The sequence below is a fragment of the Antechinus flavipes genome, chromosome 2 (assembly GCF_016432865.1).
Source record: "Antechinus flavipes isolate AdamAnt ecotype Samford, QLD, Australia chromosome 2, AdamAnt_v2, whole genome shotgun sequence".
NCBI classification, from domain to species: domain Eukaryota; kingdom Metazoa; phylum Chordata; class Mammalia; order Dasyuromorphia; family Dasyuridae; genus Antechinus; species Antechinus flavipes.
In genome coordinates this window covers 33,012,590-33,030,957 of record NC_067399.1, presented here as the reverse complement: position 1 = coordinate 33,030,957, position 18,368 = coordinate 33,012,590, and the positions used below count along the sequence as shown (strand labels likewise).

Sequence of the window (18,368 nt, the reverse complement as noted above, 5' to 3'; positions counted from 1 at the left end):
TCTAAGCAGATGTCAACTACTCCTCAGCCTTTGAATATTTCGAGAAACAATTTCATTCCTCCCTGTTGCTGCCCCTCCCAAGCACACCTCCTTATTGAAGTGTATTTAAACCCAGGTCCTCCTTTCCATCTCTTGTGAACTCCAGTTCTGTGAATGGCCTCAAATTCCAATTCCTTTGCCTCGGTCAAGACCCTTGTTGTGGTTAGTTTAGTAGTGGTCTTTATTTCAGGTTGACTTAGGTATTCAAACAATTGGAATATATGAAAAATACAAATAAGACGCTATTATCATTCAATGGAAAGGGATCATTCAAGATGGCAAGAAGCAAGTAGTATTTGAGCTTGCTCTCAAAGGATGAACAGTATTTCAATCATTAGAAACCATTTGTTAAGAGCCAACTAATATGCCAGACCGGGAGATAGGAAGACAAAAGTGAAACAGTACAGTTTGTGCCCTCAAGAAGCTTAAATTCCAATGGGGTAACAACATATAGAAGTGGTATTTGAGCTGTGTTTGGAAGGAAGTCAAGGATTCCAAGAGAGGAAATGAAGTGAGGTGTGCATTAAAGGTAAAAGGACAGTCTGTGAAGAGATGGATAAGAATTTATTAAGGAAACAAGCAGCAAAGAAGTGTCTCATCTCTAGGAGCTTACATTCTCACAAAGGAACCAACAAAAACAGGGAACATTAAAAGAGGTCTGGTTGTGAAAAACTTTAAATGTGAAAAAGAAAAGATACTTGATCTTAGAGATAACAGAGAGCCTGGAGTTTACTAAATGGAGTGGGGAATGGGGTGGTGGATATGGTTAGAACTGTGCTTTAAGAAACTAGCAATTGTGTGGAGAATGAACCAGAGAGGGAAAGAAAAATTGAAGGGATCACTTAAAAGACTATTGCAAAACTCCCTGAATTAGAGAGGTGACTGAGAGAAAGGAATACGTGCAAAAAATCTTAAGACAGAACAAAACTTGGCAATTGATTGGCTATGTGGGGTGAGGGAAAGTGAGGAATTGCTTGTGACACAAAGGTTTTTAGGGCCTAGGTGACTGGAAGGTTATTTGTGCAATAGACAATGATGGGGAAATTCAGAAGAGCAGTGATCTTTGGAGGGAGAGGAGGATTGCCATTGAGGGGAAGAAACAATGAATTATTTTTTGAACATGTTGACTTTGAGATGCTTGAAAAATCTAGTTTGAAATGTTCAATCATGCAAAGGAGGTGAAGAGATGAAGAGAGGGAGAGAGGGAAAGGAGAGTGAGAGATATAGACAGAGAGTGATTAGGGATAACTAAATTATTTGCATAAAGATAAAGGAAATACACTGGAATTGATGAAAAAGTTAGAGAAAAACATACTTGTAGTTAGTAGTAGACTTACCTAGATGGTACAGCAAAGATAATTGAGAAAAAGTTTAGGAGAAAAACCCAGAAAGGAGAGAATAATCAACTGTCAAATGCTGACAAGTCATTATTAAACTGAAGACTTTGTGTCTGGCTTTGGGGATACAAAGGCACAAGACAATTCCTGCTCCCAAAGAAGACAACAAGGATGAGAATTGAGAAGAATATGGTTTGAGGAAGACCATAAGATCCGGTAATTAACTCAGTTAATTTTGGAGCAGTTTTCCCTAAGTGATGAAATCAGAAGTTTTAAAATCCCATAGGAGGCTACGAAGTAGAGGTATCGAGTGTAAGTGAAGATGGTGTGATCCAGTTTTTAAGAACGGATGGTTGGGGGTAATGCACAGGGGCGTGTTTGGAGCTAGCAGGGAAGCAATTAGTAGATAGGGAGAGATGGAAAACTAGAGAGAGTGGGATCTGTGGAGCTGGAAGAGACCTCACAGGCCATTTAATCCAATTTCTTCATTTTGCAGATGAGAAACCGAGGCTTGAAGAGGTGAGTCTGGATGCCCTACTTAACCGACTCAAAAGAACTGATTGCTATATTTTTCATGTGAACATCTACATCCGGGAAACCCGCGATCGTTACAAATCGGGTTATGATTTGTTTTGTTCAGCGTTTCGACTTAAGTGATGTAGAAATGCGCATAAAATAGATTAAAAGTGTGTCGAGGGTGCATCCTCCCCCTCTGGTCCCCCAAGACAGCTGGTTGTTACACACCTCCCCGCATACCCCTGTGGGTAACCCTGGACCAGCTGTTGGTCCCTTCAGGACAAACGAGGTTATGTTTTCACCTCCTAATTGTTATTCAGGGGTACCCCCAGGGCCTCATGTAAAAATAGAGATAACAGCCCTTCCCTGTCAAGGGGCTCGAATTAGGGAAGGGCTGCAAAGAAAGCCCTCGGCCAACCTCCAAGCTCCATAGAGACGTCAGCAGTCACGATGACGATGCTATTGCCGCCGGCGGTAATGAAGGTGGTGCTAATTCTTTAGGAAACAGGACTTGGGTCCGGCCCGAGACCCCCAGTGTACCTTCAGGGCTCCTCTCCCTCCGACCCGCCTCCCCCTTAATCTGCTCGATTCCGACAAAGTGAACTCGGATGAACAAGCGGGTCCCCACAACGGTCCCAATGGTTGGGTCCAGAAGCCCACTGCGGGCTCTGAGTGGCTGGCTTGCTTCCCCGTGACCGCCCCTCTCTCGCTCCGTGCAGGGATCCTGGGGAAGGCGGGGGAGCCCCTGAGGAGGGGGAGGACGGAAGCGGACGAAGGGAGGGGGAAAGAGTAGAAGGGAAAGAGGGGAGGGGGGCGGGGGACAAGGAGAAGGGGGTGGCGGCTCGCGCGCGCCTCTCTGTGGCCACCCGGCTCCGCCTAGCCGGCGCGTGCCGAGGCTGGGTCACCCTAGAGTGTCCGGCTGGCGGGCAGGCGGCAGCCCGGGAAGATGCGCTAGAGTCGCGCGGGCCCCGAACCCTTCCGGGCTTTATTATGAGGAGGAAGCCCAGGGCCGGCGGTGGAGTGGGACGCGCTCTCCCGCAGCCCACCTGGGACCCGGCCCCGGCTCCCGAGGCGGCGGCTGCGGCACCTGCCGACCGAGGTGGGTGGTGCCCCCGAGCCAGCCGGGTAGCGGACTTGGCCGTTCCTGCTCTCCCGACCCGGCCGAAGCCGTAGCCCGGCGTCCGGCACCCCGAGCGGTTATCTCTGGCCGCGGCGCGCGCGGCTCGGCCTCTTGTGTCCTCGCGCGAGCAGGGATCCCCGCGGGTCATTGAGGAGGGGAGGGAGGGGAGGAGCGGAGCCGGCTCAGATCGAGGCTCCCCCCGCCCCCGCTGCCTCCTGCGCGCGCCTCCCTCTCTCCCCCCCACCCCTTCCCCGCCTCCCTCCCTCTTTACCCCTTGCCTCCCTCTCTCGTCCCGCGTGCCTGAGCTGCAGCGGCGGCCACACAGCGGCGGCAGCGCGGGGGACGCGGGCAGAGGGGGGGACGCGGGCACCGCAGGCACGGCGGCCCGGGCGTTATGGCACCGAGCGCCGCGATCGGGCAGCCGCGGGAGAAGCGGAGCAGGTGAGAAGAGAGAGCGCCGGAGTCCGCTCCCCGGGACGGCGGGAGCCGCGGGTGGGGGCTGGGGGTGCGGGAGCCCGAGGGATCCCGGAGGGAGAGGAGGTGTCACGGCTCGGGAGAAGCCTCCTGGGACCCGGACTGAGCTCCGGAGCGCGTCCGCCTCCTCCCCAGCCTTTCCCCATCCTCCGAGGCTGCTCTTTCGCGGCTGTGTGTGTGTGTGTGTGTGTGTTCGTGTGTGTGCTTGTGTGGGATCGCACCTCCGGGCAGCTGCGTAGTCGGAGGAGCAGGATTTTAAGCCGGTGTGGGGAACCAAGTGGTCCGTGGCGGGAGCCAGGTGGCAAACCCTCCTGCTGCGGGGAAGGGAGAATAATCGCGGAGAACCTGGGGGGAGAGGGGGAGGGGGTCACCATCGGTTCCGGATCGCTTGGACTTTCACATCGAACCTTTCCAGAGGGCTTCACGTTTGCCCCTGGCAGCTGCCCCTAACGAAGCGCAGTCTCTCCGCAGATTGGTCTTGGAGGGGTTTGAAGCCTTCGTGTGGGCTCCCCCTGTTAGAATGAATGCAAGCCACTTGACGATCAGAGCTGTTTTGGTTGAAATCTTCTTGGTGTAGCCAGTACCTGGCACATAGGGGGCCTCTGATAAATGCTTGTTGTTGATTGATAAGTCCGGACTAAATAGCCTGCCTGTGGAATTCAGAGGCAGCGGAGGACTGGAAAATACATTTCGAACAGGGTCCGAGGGAATTTCTCAGGGCATTTATTAAAATTGTTAGTGCCAAGCTCTAGGGTACAAGGCTGCCCTCAGGGAGCTTTCATTCTACTGAGGGGGTGGGGTAAATACTGGGATATACAAAAGAAATACGGAATGTTGGGGGGGGGGTCATACCTGGGAGAAGTTAGAAATAATATAGAAACATAATTTATTAAGCTGCATTCAAAAAACTTTTTAAATAAGTAAGGCAGTCACGTCTCTTTTGTCTGAGGGAACAAGTACCCCACTGTGACCTTAAATCTGCTCATTTGTTCCATTCATATTTTGGCATCCTTGACTTGTTTAAATTGTGATTTATTTTTTTAGAAATAATATATGTGTCTGTATGAAAGATATTTGTCTTTTCTTTTTTTGGGGGGGAGGGTTTGCGAGGCAGTTGAGATTAAGTGACTTGCCCAAGGTCACACAACTAGTGTTACGGATCTAAGATCTGATTTGAACTCAGGTTCTGCTGATTCCAAGTATTCTATGCACTCTGCATCTAGTGGCCCCTATGAAGGATATTTAAAAAAAAAAAAAAAAAAAAGTATTGTCTGAAATCTGATTTGAACTCAGGTCCTACTGACTCCAGGGCGGCACTTCCACATCTAGTCATCCTATGAAAGATATGTTTTAAACAAGTAAAAATGTGTTGATACAGTTTTTTAAAATCTTTGAAAATTAAATGTGGATCTAAGAACTGAAATCTCTTAATGGCAGTTTTGTCATTAATTAATTAAATTAACAAAGTTATCTACAAACATTTAGTAAGCACCTACTATGTGCCAGGTATTGGCAAGTCCTGGGAATACAGGGAAAAGGCAGGGAGCTCTCTAAGAGAGAGATAACACACATGAAACTATGAATAGATGAGATGTAGACAGAATAAATTGGAGGCAATTAACAGGGAAGATAGAAGAATTAAGGGAAATTTAATTAGAAGACAATATATATAGAAATATACATTTCCCATGTTAGAATGTTTCTTTGAGGGCCCTCCCTATCCCTAGGGCTTAAGTAGTTACATATTTAATAAATGCTTATTGGCTCAGTGATGTTTAAAATGTTTACCTGGTAATACATTTCTGTGGCAATTAAGTGACCACATGGTACATTTATTTCAAGACTGTTTCTCCATAATTATTTTATATACCACAATGTATTTTCTAGTATTTGGACAAATAAATCAGGGTGTATAACAAAAACTAGGACTCAAAAAGGTTCAATGCTTTACCCGGGGTTACATAACTAGCAAATGTCAAAGGTGGAAGTCCCAGATCTGCTACCATAATCCATCTGCACATTAGGTGTGAAAAAGTTATCATTGTCTTCTTAATTATGTGTTTTGTTCATTATTTCAAATTGGCTTCTATGGAAGGAAAAATTTCCATTTTACATACATAGAAAAAAATTTAAGTATACACTTGTCCATTTTTTTTTTTTTTTTTTTTTTTTTTTTTGCAAAATCATGCTTATAAGTGACTGTTAAGGGAGCACTCAGTTCTTAGGAACAATGTTCCAAATGAGTAGTTAATCAAACAATGTTGTAGCAGAGGTTTCCAACATTACATAGAATATAATGTACTGTTGATATTATGAAACGACACTGGTCAGGGCAACCTTAAAGTGTCAGGGAGTTTTTTTGATGAGTCAGTAGAGCTTAGGGTTTTTATATTGATAATTCTGAAAATTTGGACATCTTTGGGAGCTTTCCTATGTTTCTGGTTCCAAAGCATCAGTGTGTCGCCCCATTTGGAGTTTTCTTGGCAGAGAGTATGTATCTTTGCTTTGCCATTTCTTTCTCCTGCTTATTTTACAGATGAGAAAACTGAGGGCTTCAAGGTCACACAGCTACTAAGAGATTAAAGTTGAACTCAGGAAGATAAATCTTGTTTTTAGGCTGAGGCCTCTATCCAAAGTGACTTTGGCCAAGATCAAAGGACTAAGTAGCCAAAGAGCTGGAACTGAAGGAGGGCTCCAGATTCTAAGTCTGCTGCTCTTTCTACCACATCATCTAGATGGCCCAAGAGTCCACAAGAACCGAATTCAAATTATCTTCAGTTATTGTCTGCCTCAGTCTCCTCAAGTATATAATGGGGATGATAAGACTTAACTTACAGGGTTGTTGTGAGAATCAAATGAGATAATATTTGTAAAGTGCTTAGCACAGTGCCTGGCACAAAATAAGTACTTAATAACTGCTTATTCCACTCTCCCCCCCCCCCAAAAAAAATCTTCCATTGTTTCAATATGTAAATTGAAAGAATTATAAACAATAGTTGCCATTTTATATAGAGTCTTAAAGTTTGCAAGTGTTTACTGCATTCTCATTTGATCATCTTAGTATTTAACTAAGAAGAGTATTATCCTCACTTTACAGATGAGAAAATCAGGATTTAGAGAAGCTAAATGACTTCCAAATCTAACGTCTTCCCTAGTAGACTATTATTATTATTATTAAATCATTAGGATGTTTTGTGCTTTTATCATAAATGTTATTTTTGTTTGTAGTATCATTGTTTTCATAACTTGTTATGTTAATTGGACTTGGAATAACTTTAAGAATCCAAGAATGTTCCTTGTTGTACACATTAGCCTTCCTGAAATTTATGAGAATGGTCACAATTCCTTAAGGTGAAAAGAAGGTAGAGAAAAAGAGAAGTAAATGAGATTTTAGAAAGAAAAAAAAGTAGGGGAAAGCTGTGCCTTTAAAAATCAATTGCACTGATATAAGATTTGTGCTCAGAAAACAAATATTTATAAGAAAGTTTCTTAGGGCAGCTAGAGTGAATTAGAGTACTGGCCCTGGAATAAGGAGGACCTTAGTTTAAATGCAGAATCAGATACTTAATACTTCTCAGTTGTGTGACCTTGGGCAAGTCACTCAATCCCAATTGTTATGCAAAAAAATAGTTTCTTGACAAAAATAACAATAGAATCATGGACTTTGTTTATTTTTGGCTCCTCCCCTTCCATGCCCTCCTTTCCCCTCCCAATCTAATGTTCAAGGATAGGTATTTGATAATGCTACTAAAGTTTCCCCTGGTGATATTAGTTCTCATTTATATATTTCTTTAAGGTTTACAAAGTTATTTCCTAACAACAGCCTTATAATGTAGATAGTGCCACTATGATATCATTTTATAGATGGGAAAATTGAGGCTCTTAAAGGTTAAATGATTTGCCTGGAGTCCCAGAACTAAGTATCAGAGTTGAGCATTTGAATATCCTATCTCCTGATCCCACACCTATCACTTAATCAACCTCTAGGAATATGGGATAGAAGATTTACTTTTTGACATGTTTGAAAAGGCACATTTTTAAAAAATCTTGTTTTATTAATATATTTTGTTTTTATATTACTTTTATTTCTGAACATGTGCTTCCCTCCTCTACGCAGTGAGTGATAATCTTGAAACAAAAAAGAAATAAGAAAAAAACCACCAATTCACCAAAACCAACCAATAAATCAATTGTATTTGATAGTGATTTCCCCCACTTATAGGCACTTTCCCCCCAATAGGGAAGAAGAGACATTTTTAAAAATCTCTTTTCCAGTGCTAGTTTATCCAGTTCATCATAATCAACGTTCCTTGCTCTTTCTGTTTACATGGTTTTAATCATTTTTGTATACACACACTTGCAAACACACATGTACATAGGAAATGGTTTTTTAAATATGTGGTTTTGCTTATTTCATCCTGCATCAATTCACATAAGCCACCCTATGCTTATATGAATTGTCACAACAATCAACATTCATGTGCCATAATTTAGCCATTCCTTAATTGGTGGATGTCTACTTTGTTTTCATTCCTTGCTATCACAAAAAGATTTTTGGTGTATGAGGAACTATTGTCGAACTGTAGTATATCCACCACTACACACCTGTCAGACTGGCTAGAATGACAGGAAAAGATAATGCAGAATGTTGGAGGGGATGTGGGAAAACTGGGACACTAATATATTGTTGGTGGAGTTGTGAACACATCCAGCTATTCTGGAGAGCGATTTGGAACTATGCTCAAAAAGTTATCAAACTGTGCATACCCTTTGATCCAGCAATGTTTCTACTGGGCTTATACCCCAAAGAGATACTAAAGAAGGGAAAGGACCCACATGTGCAAGAATGTTTGTAGCAGGTCTCTTTGTAGTGACCAGAAATTGGAAAGTGAGTGGATGCCCATCAATTGGAGAATGGCTGGGTAAATTGTGGTATATGAATGTAATGGAATATTATTGTTCTGTAAGAAATGACCAGCAGAATGAATACAGAGAAGCTTGGAGAGACTGACATGAACTGATGCTGAATGAAATGAGCAGGACCAGGAGATCATTATACACTTCAACAACAATAATATACGATGATCAATTCTGATGGACCTGGCCATCCTCAACAATGAAGATGAACCAAATCAGTTCCAATAGAGCAGTAATGAACTGAACCAGCTACACTCAGGGAAAGAACTCTGGGAGATGACTAAGAACCATTACATAGAATTCCCAATCCCTCTATTTTTGTCCACCTGCATTTTCGATTTCCTTCACAGGCTAATTGTACACTATTTCAGAGTCCGATTCTTTTTGTACAGCAAAATAACTGTTAGGACATGTATACATATATTGGATTTAACTTATTCTTTTTTTTTTATAAATTTTTATTTTTTATTTAATGATTACTTTATATTGACAACATTATTCCTTGCACTCGTTTCTTTTCCGATTTTTTTCCCCCTCCCTCCCTCCACCCCCTCCCCTAGATGGCAAGCAGTCCTTTATATGTTGGATATGTTGCAGTATATCCTAGATACAATATATGTTTAACTTATATTCTAACATATTTAACATGTATTGGTCAACCTGCCATTTGGGGGAAGGGGTGGGGGGAAGGAGGGAAAAAGTTGGAACAAAAAGATTTACAACTGTCAATGCTGAAAAATTACCCATGCATATAACTTGTAAATAAAAAGCTATAATAATAATAATAACTCCCTCCCCCCAAAAAAATATATGTGCCTTTGAGAACAACCAAAAAAAAAAAAACAAAAAAAACTGTAGTATATCTAGAGAAGAGTCAAGAATGGTGAGAAGAGACAGAACTGTCCCGTATGAGGAAGGTAAAAGGAACTAAGAATTTTAAATCTAAATACAAGATGACTTAGGAAGGACATGATTGTTCCTCCAGTATTTGAAGAGCTATTATGTAGAAGAATAGATTCATTCCTTGTTGACTTTAACATGTACAAATTAACTAGAATCAATGGTAGAAGTTGCAACTTTTGGCCAAGTATAAGAAAAATCTTGTTAATAATTAGATAAAATAATTCCAAATAGAATGGCCTGTCCTATAAAATATGAGATATCTATGACTGGAGGTGTTCAGGGGAAGTTGGATGGCTACTCTGAAAATAATTAGGTCACAGATTTGAAACTAGAAGGTATCTTAGAGATTATCTAGTACAACTCCTATTCGCTGAGCAAGAAATTAAGGCCCAGAATCAATAATAAGTGACAGAGCAGAAATTTGAACCCGGTCTTCTAGCTTCAAAGACATCACTTTTCCTGTTGTCACAGGAATGATTGTTGTTTTCTGTCGGGGCTATGGACAAGGTGATTTGTGAGGTTCTTTCTGGCTCTTAAGCATCTGTGATACTAAGAGTCCTTGATTCTTTCCACTTGTGATTTCCTCATGTTGGAAACCCTCCATGCCTTCTTATCCTGGGTGACTTCCATCATTCTTCTGAGAGAGGAGAGAGACAGAGTCAGAATGGGAGGTGGCCTGGGGGCATCTTGAAAGTACATCAGTGTACCCCTCAGGCTGGCTCACCTTCTTATTATATGAATGGCCTGCTGTCTTCTCTGTTCAGCCATAGCTTGTGTCCTTCTGGCCACATGTCTTTTGTGTCTTTTGGAGAGCAAGTCTGTATGGATGGTGTATAATGGATTGGGCGTGCCCTGCCCATCATATATCTTCACTCTGCCATGTAACATAATGACCTCTCCTTCCTTTGAATTATTTGTCATTTTAGTCCTATTGACACTATGGTTTTCTATGATTTGTAGCCAGATAAAGAGACTTGTATGAATTTCATTTAACATCAATAAAATTGTGATTGTGATATCTTTGTGGAATTAAAGATAGAAATCTTAGTTGAATAAAACAAACGGTTTTTCCTATTCCATCTTTTTCTTTATTTTAACCTCTCCTCTGCTCTTTAGTTGTATTGAGAAGACTCTAAAAAACAGTCGCACTCTTTTTTCAAGTCATGGCTTCACTCAGAGTGAAGATGGCAGTGAGAAGACATTTTGTTTGGGCCCTCTGTTAGTAAACCTTTGTGGTGAAAGGTGATGTGACGTGGTTGTAGGAGCAGATTTATTTGTTGAATGTTTGAAACTTAAGTTTTTACTGTGACCTCTTATTAAAGTCCATATCCTCAAGGGGTTGAGGAAACAAGAAAAAAAATAAAGAAAGCAACTAGAGGAGTTAGCAAAGTAGAGATTATATTAGATAGACTCCATACATATGGAATAAGCAAAATCACTGGAAGTTATTTGTACTCCACAATCTGTCTTTGGCCTTGTTGTACTTTTTAAATTTAGAGATTTCAATGAAACTCTTGAAGATGCTTCCTGAGTCTTTGGATTATATATAGTATCTGGGATAAATAGCTAAAATGATGGATGACAGAATCAAGAATCTATAAAGATCTCAATAGACTAGACCAAGGGATCTAGCAAATGCAATCAGATTTAATAAAGAAAATACAGGAATTTCCTATAAAAATTGACTTGATGAATGTTAGTGGGGAAGTGTGTCTAGACTGGGGTTTCTTAAACTTTTCCCACTCGCAACCTCTTTTTGTTTGAGAAATTTTTATGTGATTCTGGGTATATAAGTATATAAAATAGTTATTCAGACCATAATAAATCATAATTTCACCTTCAGTTCTGAGATGCCATATGAGGCCATGAACCATAAGTTTAAGAAACTGGGGTATAGCCAATGGTAACATGAAAAAGATCTAGGGGTATGAGCAAGCTGTTTTCAATGTGAGCCAATATTGCTCATTTTGCTGAATTAAGAGAAGCCAAGTTCAAGGCCCTGAATAAGGTGAGAGGCCTAGTGCATTCTGCCCTGGTCATACTACCTCTAGAGGATCATGATCTGGACACCACATTTCGGGAAGTTCACAAACCAAAAATGAGATTTTTGAGAAGAGAGAAAGTGAGATATGAAAAGGATGCAGTAAGAGAATCTAATCTCTAAAATCCGGAAAGGCTGTCATGATGAAGGTAGGAGGGGATGTAGTCTTATTTTGTTTGGCTGCAGAGGGTGTGAGTTGCTCTGAGGTGAGTTTAAGGAGAAAAACATTCCAACAATTAGAACTGTTCCAAAGTGGGAGGGCCTACCTTCAGAGGCAGGGGATGGCCCACTACTAAATAGCTCAGTGGGAAGCACAGGTGGGTGAGATTGGTATGGGGAAGATTCTTTTTCAGATTATGTCATTCTCCTCAATATCCTCCCTGGATATTTTAAAATTTTAAATTCTGTCCCCTTTTCCTACTTCTCTAATATATCTCTTCCTCTAGCACCTGATTGACACGTTCCAGGTCATCATTAAAGTCCATTTTCTCTAATTCTTTGGGCAGAGAATTGATGCTGCATAATCATACTTCATAAATATACATAGTAATAATGAGAACTCACAGAGAGCAAGGCCCTTTCCTCAAAAGAACCCTGTGAGATAGACATTGACAGGTATTAATTAGAATTCCTGTTTTACTGATTAGGAGATTAGAGTTCAGAAGTGCTAATTGACTTTTCCGCCATCACAGAACTGACAAGGGTCAGAGTCCTTGAACTGAGGCTTCCTCCCCACTCTTTTCTTCTCCCTTCCTTTTCCCTTTCCCTTTTCTCCCCTTTTCTCCTTTCTCTTTTTCTGGTTTTCTCTTTTTCTCCCTATCTTGCCCAGAAATATACTGACTACTCTTAAGTCTGATTTCAGTAGTAGTGCTTGGTGAGAATTGATGGACAAGGAAATTTGATCTAGTGTTTTAACTATGGCCTGTCAACCCTTCCTTAGCCAAACTGGTGGCCCTGCTCTTGGTGCAGCAGGTGGGTCTTGGGGCTGGGGTCTATCATATATATTAATGTATAACATGGTGTGGACATCCAATCAGTTTAGCCTGCTGTGGCGCAGAATCCCCAAGCTTAAGCAATCCGCCAGCTTCAACCTCCCCAATAACAGAGACTATACCCAATACTTGTGCTAAATTTTTAAAGAAGCCAGGTCCCTCAAAGAAATGGAGATCATTTTTAACATGTCCCAGTTCCTATTTTTTTTTCCAAATCACTTTCTGATCCCAACTTGCCTGTTTCTGTAAATATACCAGCATTCTTCTAGTCATTCATCTCGCAAACCTCAGAATCCTATTTGGTCCTTTCACAATTATCTCTTTTTCATCTGTTCCCTTCTCCCTTACCCAGTCTTGCCTATCATAGTAAGCCATTTCTCAATTTTTTCAGTTTTTGCTGTTGTTTGTTTCCTTTTTTCCCATCCTCATGATCCATTGTCACTATTTACATAGAGGCTTGATTGTCATCATAATCTCCTACTTTGTCTTCTTGCTTTGAGGCTCTTTCTTGTACTTCTTTATGCCTTTTCCTTCCCTTCCCCCAAAAGCAGAAGCTAAGAAATGTCGATCCTAAGGAGCCCACCTGCTGCTTCATTTAAAAAGAAAAATTCATAGTTACAGACCTGGCCAGTTGACAGAGTATGTGCCAGTCATTCTGTGCCATACTTGATAAAGCACCCTCTTTCCATAAGGAACATACGCTCTGGGAGTTTCTGGGAGCTGATATTATTGTCTATTCAACCTTTGCCTTAATCGTAAACCAGGTACAAATGACATTTGTGATTGGCCTTTAAAAGGAACTGTTTTGTTTGGTTTTTAATAGTGAAAACTGAGCCCCTTTCTGGGGAATTATAAGCATATATTTAGAGGCTGTCATTATCCTGTTGTCTGGTAAAATACAGCTATTATCATGCTGGGGCTCTGTGAATTCTACTAAACTGACTGTTGGGGAAAAGCCCTGACTGAGAGGAAGGCAGTGATCATATCAGAAGGTCCAAAGTCTTACAAAAAGAAACCAGTGCTGGAAAAGTGTCACAAAGGTGGCAGTTGATACCAGAGACAGGAATATCTGGTTAATATCAGTAAATTCAGTTTTTATATTATTTGAGGACACGTACTCCAGTTGGGGCACTTGGCTGAAAGAACACATGTTTTCAGAGAAGTGATGACTGCACAAAACAGGACAGTGTTTGGACCTCCCATTTGTTACCAAAGGTTTTCCCCTTACTTGGTAAGTAAAAGGTTATGCATGATAGTTATACAGTCTGTGATAGATGGCAGTAACTGAGAGGGTATCAAAAATAGATTGGTTGAGACATAATCCTAAATTAGAATGAGAAACTAGGATTTGTGTCCTGTGGGTTCCCTCCTTCAGTGGACAGAGTCATAGGGGATTGTAAACTTCAATTGAGAGGAGAGCATCCTTGCAAAAGAGACCCTTGAGGAATGTCCCCAGAACATTAGGAGTTTCAGGTGGATAATTCTTTAGTTAATTATTTATTTGTTTGGGTTAGGCATGTAAATTCAATTTTTTGTTACATATTTCCTTATGAATCACTTTGAGAGAGAAAAATAAAACAGAAGAAAACAGTGAAATTCTTTTTTAAAGTTTTGTTTCTTTTTTTTAAAAAAATTGTTTTACATTTTCTGGTTATATACATATATCAACTTTTAAAATATACATTTCTTTATGGATCATGTTGGGAGAGAAAAATCAGAACAAAAGAGAAAAACCACAAGAGAAAAAAAAAAACAGGAAAAAAAGTGAACATAGCATGTGTTGATTTATATTCAATTTCCATAGTTCTCTTTCTGGATGCAGGTGGCATTTTCTATCCAAAGTTTATTGGGATTGCCTTGGATCACTGAACTACTGAGAAGAACCAAATCTGTTACATTTGACAATCTTGCTGTTACTGTGTATAATGTATTCCTGGTTCTGCTTGTTTGTCAGCATCAGTTTGTGTAAATCTTTCCAGTTCTTTCTTAAAATCAGCTTGTTCATCATTTTTTATAAAACAGTAATATTCCATTACTTTCATATACCATAATTTATTCAGCCATTCCCTGATTGATAGGATCTCCTCATTTTCCAGTTCTTTACCACCACAAAAAGAGCCACCACAAACATTTCTTGCACATGTGGGTCCTTTTCCCTCCTTTATGATCTCTGTGGGATACAGACCCAGTAGAGCCACAGCTGGATTAAAGATTATACACAGTTTTATAGCCCTTTGGGCATACTTCCAAATTGTTCTCAAGAATGGTTGGATTCGTTCACAACTCCACCAACAATGCATCAGTGTCCCAGTTTTCCCGCATCCCCTCCAACATTCATCATTATCTTTTCCCGGCATCTTAGCCAGTCTGACAGGTGTAAGATGGTACCAGGGAGTTATTTTAATTTCCATTATCAGTAATCATTAATTCAAACCAGTCATTATTGCTTTATAATTTTTTTCATATGATCATAGATGGCTTTAATTTCTTCATCAGAAAATGGTCTGTTCCTATCTTTTGACCATTTATCAATTGGGGAATGACTTGCATCCTTATAAATTTGACACAGTTCTTTATATATTTTAGAAATGAGGCCTTTACATATATTGGATTGCTTGTTATCTGGAGGAGGACGTGGAAGGAAGGGGGTAGGAAATTAGAACACAAGGTTTTGCAAGGGTTAATGGTGTATCCATGCATATCTTTTGAAAATTAAAAAAAAAAATGGAAATGAGGCCTTTATCAGAAAAATTAAAGATTTTTTCCCAGCTTTGTACTTCCCTTTTCAGGAGCATTTTAATGAAGAAGAACAATCTCTTCCCCCCATATTACTCATATAACTTCCTATTTCCTGAAATTATTTTCTGAGATAAGCAATTGAAACTATAAGTGGTGGGGGAGAGAAAGGAAGAGCCTGCCCCCCAAAAAAGTCATTGTAAAAATTACTCCCAGCTGCTCCCCACCATAGCCCAGATCAGGGAGGAGGTGGTGGATTGTCACTACATGGTGATGACTGGGGCCTACTGATATAACGGTACCAAGCAGCCACTTTTCCCACGAACCCTGTCCTGAGGAGGAGAGAAGGAGAGGCAGTGTGTGGCCTTTGGGAAGTTTATGGCTAATCTGCCTGCCCACAATAGGTAAGCGGTGGCGTCTCCCACCCCTTGAGCCAGCCCTCAGTGCACGTCTATTTATCCATGTGCGGGGTTCAAAGTTGGGCTTCTTTCTTTTCTCCCTTTAAAGACCGTCTCCCATTTCACCGGGCTGGGAGCGGGGTCCGGTGCCTCTGACCGGCAGGGGAGCTCGGAGCTGCCGAGGTGGTGCTGGAGATGAGGCTGGTTTTGCTCGTCCCCTGCCCACCTTTGTCTGGTATCCAGGCTATCAGGGGAACTTGGGCAGATGTGCCCTGGGATAGCCGTCTCTTAGTGGGTGAGGGGTCTAGGGCACGACCGGTGATTCTCAGACGACTCGCCAGGAGCTGTCCAGTGGCCCAGCAGGATAGAGGGGAATGGGCCCGAGGTGCCCCCCGGCAGATGGTGGGGATGGCGGCCTGCCTTGGCGTGGGCCCCGGGGGGAGCGAGGGAGCCGGTGCCCCTCTCAGATCAAACACTCGGGTGACCCGAGTCACAGATTGGAAGAGATCACCGACCAATCACCCGAGATCCATTTCCTTCTGTTTTGGAGGGAGGCATTGGGCCGGACACGGGCATCCATTGTGGCTCCAAAGCCCCGTCCTCGGCAGTTGTGAATGATGTAGGAATGAGCTCTCCTGCAAACGAGGAAAATGTGAATCCGCCCGTCCAAGGGCTGGGTCCTCTCAGCTCCTCAGTGCACCCTACGGGGGTCAGGGGCAAGGAAAGGGGCAAAGTATCAGAATCCCAGAAAGAAAACATTTTCCGCCAGGTTTTGCAGAACTTTTAATCTCTTGAGAAAGGGAATGTTGTCTCAGTGCAACATTCCCGGGGTAACGGCTTCCCATCCTGGCATGATCTGAGCCCCGGCCAGCAGATCTTGGCCTGCTGTAGAACTGGGGCCTTCCCTTTTTTTGTACCCTGGTCCCCTCTGGCAGCCAGTTGGTTGAAGCCCACGGACGCTTCTCAGAACAATTTTTAAATGCATAAAATAAAAAACGTAGGATTATAAATAAAATTAATCCTATTGAAATGGAGCAATTTTTAAATTTACTGACCCCAGGTTAAGAATTCATGGCAGAACAGAAGCTCTCAAACACATCAAGTTAGAGGATTAAATAGAATCCCTTAGAGGAATATTAGGAATTCTGGCCTTGCTTGGGCGTCACAAGGGGTCCTGCCGGAGATGTGAGCTGGGAAAGGCTTCCATTGGAGATGCCCTCCCCTCCCCCATGGGGGGTGCTGGGATCCGAGGGGAGAGTCCAAAGAGAAAAGGGTTATTGAGATTGTGTTGTACGTGAGCCACATGCAATCAAGATGAACCCTTGCCTGCTGGGAATAAGGAAGCCTTGTGAGCTCCTTCCCTTCCCACCCTCAAGCTGCTCAGCTGGGAACGTCCATTGATAACCAGAAAATATGTTAATATGTGACTTAGGCAAATCATTTCATTTAGTTCTCTCTTGCTTTTGTTCCCTTCATGGCTTTCCCTTCTCCAGACAAGGTCTCCCCACCTCACCCACGTTCAGTGACCACTCAGACCCCAGTACACTTCTAATGGCTTAGTTTTGGCCTGGGTCTTCTGGCCTCTCCTTAACAGCCTGGTGGTCCTACTGCAGCTCAAACTCCATCGGCTTCTGTCTCCCCCAGAGCAAGAACTACAAGTGGCTACCAGCAGGTCAGGCTAATTTCCCAAATGGGGCTGATAAAGGAAGATAAAAATGAGAACAACAAAAAACACCACCAAAATAACTTGCTACTTGAACTTCAAATGGTGAGATTAATAAAATGTGTTTTTTAAAAGTAGCTTTTAAAAAACCTCCCATTGATTTAATATGATATAAAGGAGTAGTGTGGAACTCAAATGGAAATGAATCCCTGAGGATTGCAGATTGACTAAGGAAACCACAAATTAACATTTTCTCTGGCTTATTGTATATTTTGTTAAACATTTTCCCAATTATATTTTAATTTGCTTCTAGCTACATTTGAGACTGTTAGGAGGCAACCACGAGTTAGACACCTTTTCCATAGAGGACGAATATTGGCCTTGGAGACAGGATGAGTCTGGATATGAATTCTACCTCTGACACTTATTAACTGTGTGAGGATAAACCCTGTCTGCCCCTGTTTCCTCATCTGCAAAATGGGCTGGAGAAAAAAGTGGCAAACCACTCCAGTATCTTTGCCAAGAAAACCCTAAATGGACACAACTGAAATGACTGAACAACAAAATGGAGACACAAATCCCTGTCATTTCGATGTGCTCTAGCTCCTGGGGAGGATGTAGCAATAACCCTAAGGCCACCTGGCCTTAACACTAATGCAGTTCCACAAACGGTTGCTGGCAGTTTGGTAACAATCCGTTGGTCTGTGAAGTTTCTGAGATAATAATGAGGTGCTGCCTATCAGACCCTTCCACAGCTCTACCTCTAAGCCATAAAGTCAGCACGTCAGTGACATGAAGCATCTAGTGTCTCTAACTTTTTCCTATTAATGTATCTTTTTTTGCTATTGGTTCTCTGCTAACTTCTTTTGGAACTTGGTCTGCTTTGATTCGTGTTACAATTATAATAAACTTTGCTCCTTGACTTGGAGATGCGTCCAAGCCCACAAATTCTTTTGAGACACCTATTCCACGAGTTTTCTTGTTTATTTGGTTGGAGGGATGTTAATACCTTATTAATCTCATTTTTTATTTTGAACTTAGAAAAAAAAATTATGGGAAGTACAAAACTGGGAAAAATTTTTTACAGTGTTTCTGATCTCATTCCTAAAATATATAAAGAGCTGTGTCAAATTTGTAAGAATACAAGTCATTCCCCATTTGATAAATGATCAAAGGATATGGACAGATAATTTTCAGATGATGAAATTGAAGACATTTATAGTCATATAAAA

The 18,368-nt window shown here is 41.8% G+C and overlaps 1 protein-coding gene across 4 annotated transcripts in view; it reads left to right on the top strand.

The window, feature by feature from the left end:
* The first annotated feature begins 2,671 nt into the window (after window positions 1-2,671).
* Window positions 2,672-18,368, top strand: part of ST3GAL5 (ST3 beta-galactoside alpha-2,3-sialyltransferase 5) — a 67,606-nt gene continuing 51,909 nt past the window's right edge. For 2 of the 4 annotated variants that reach the window (XR_007950186.1, XM_051974381.1), the window contains exon 1: window positions 2,672-2,991. Coding sequence is in view for 1 of the 4 variants with exons in the window: in XM_051974381.1 (XP_051830341.1) it covers window positions 2,883-2,991 (109 nt within the window). In the remaining 3 variants the exon portion in view is untranslated. The other 2 variants (XM_051974383.1, XM_051974385.1) reach the window with 2 other exon arrangements.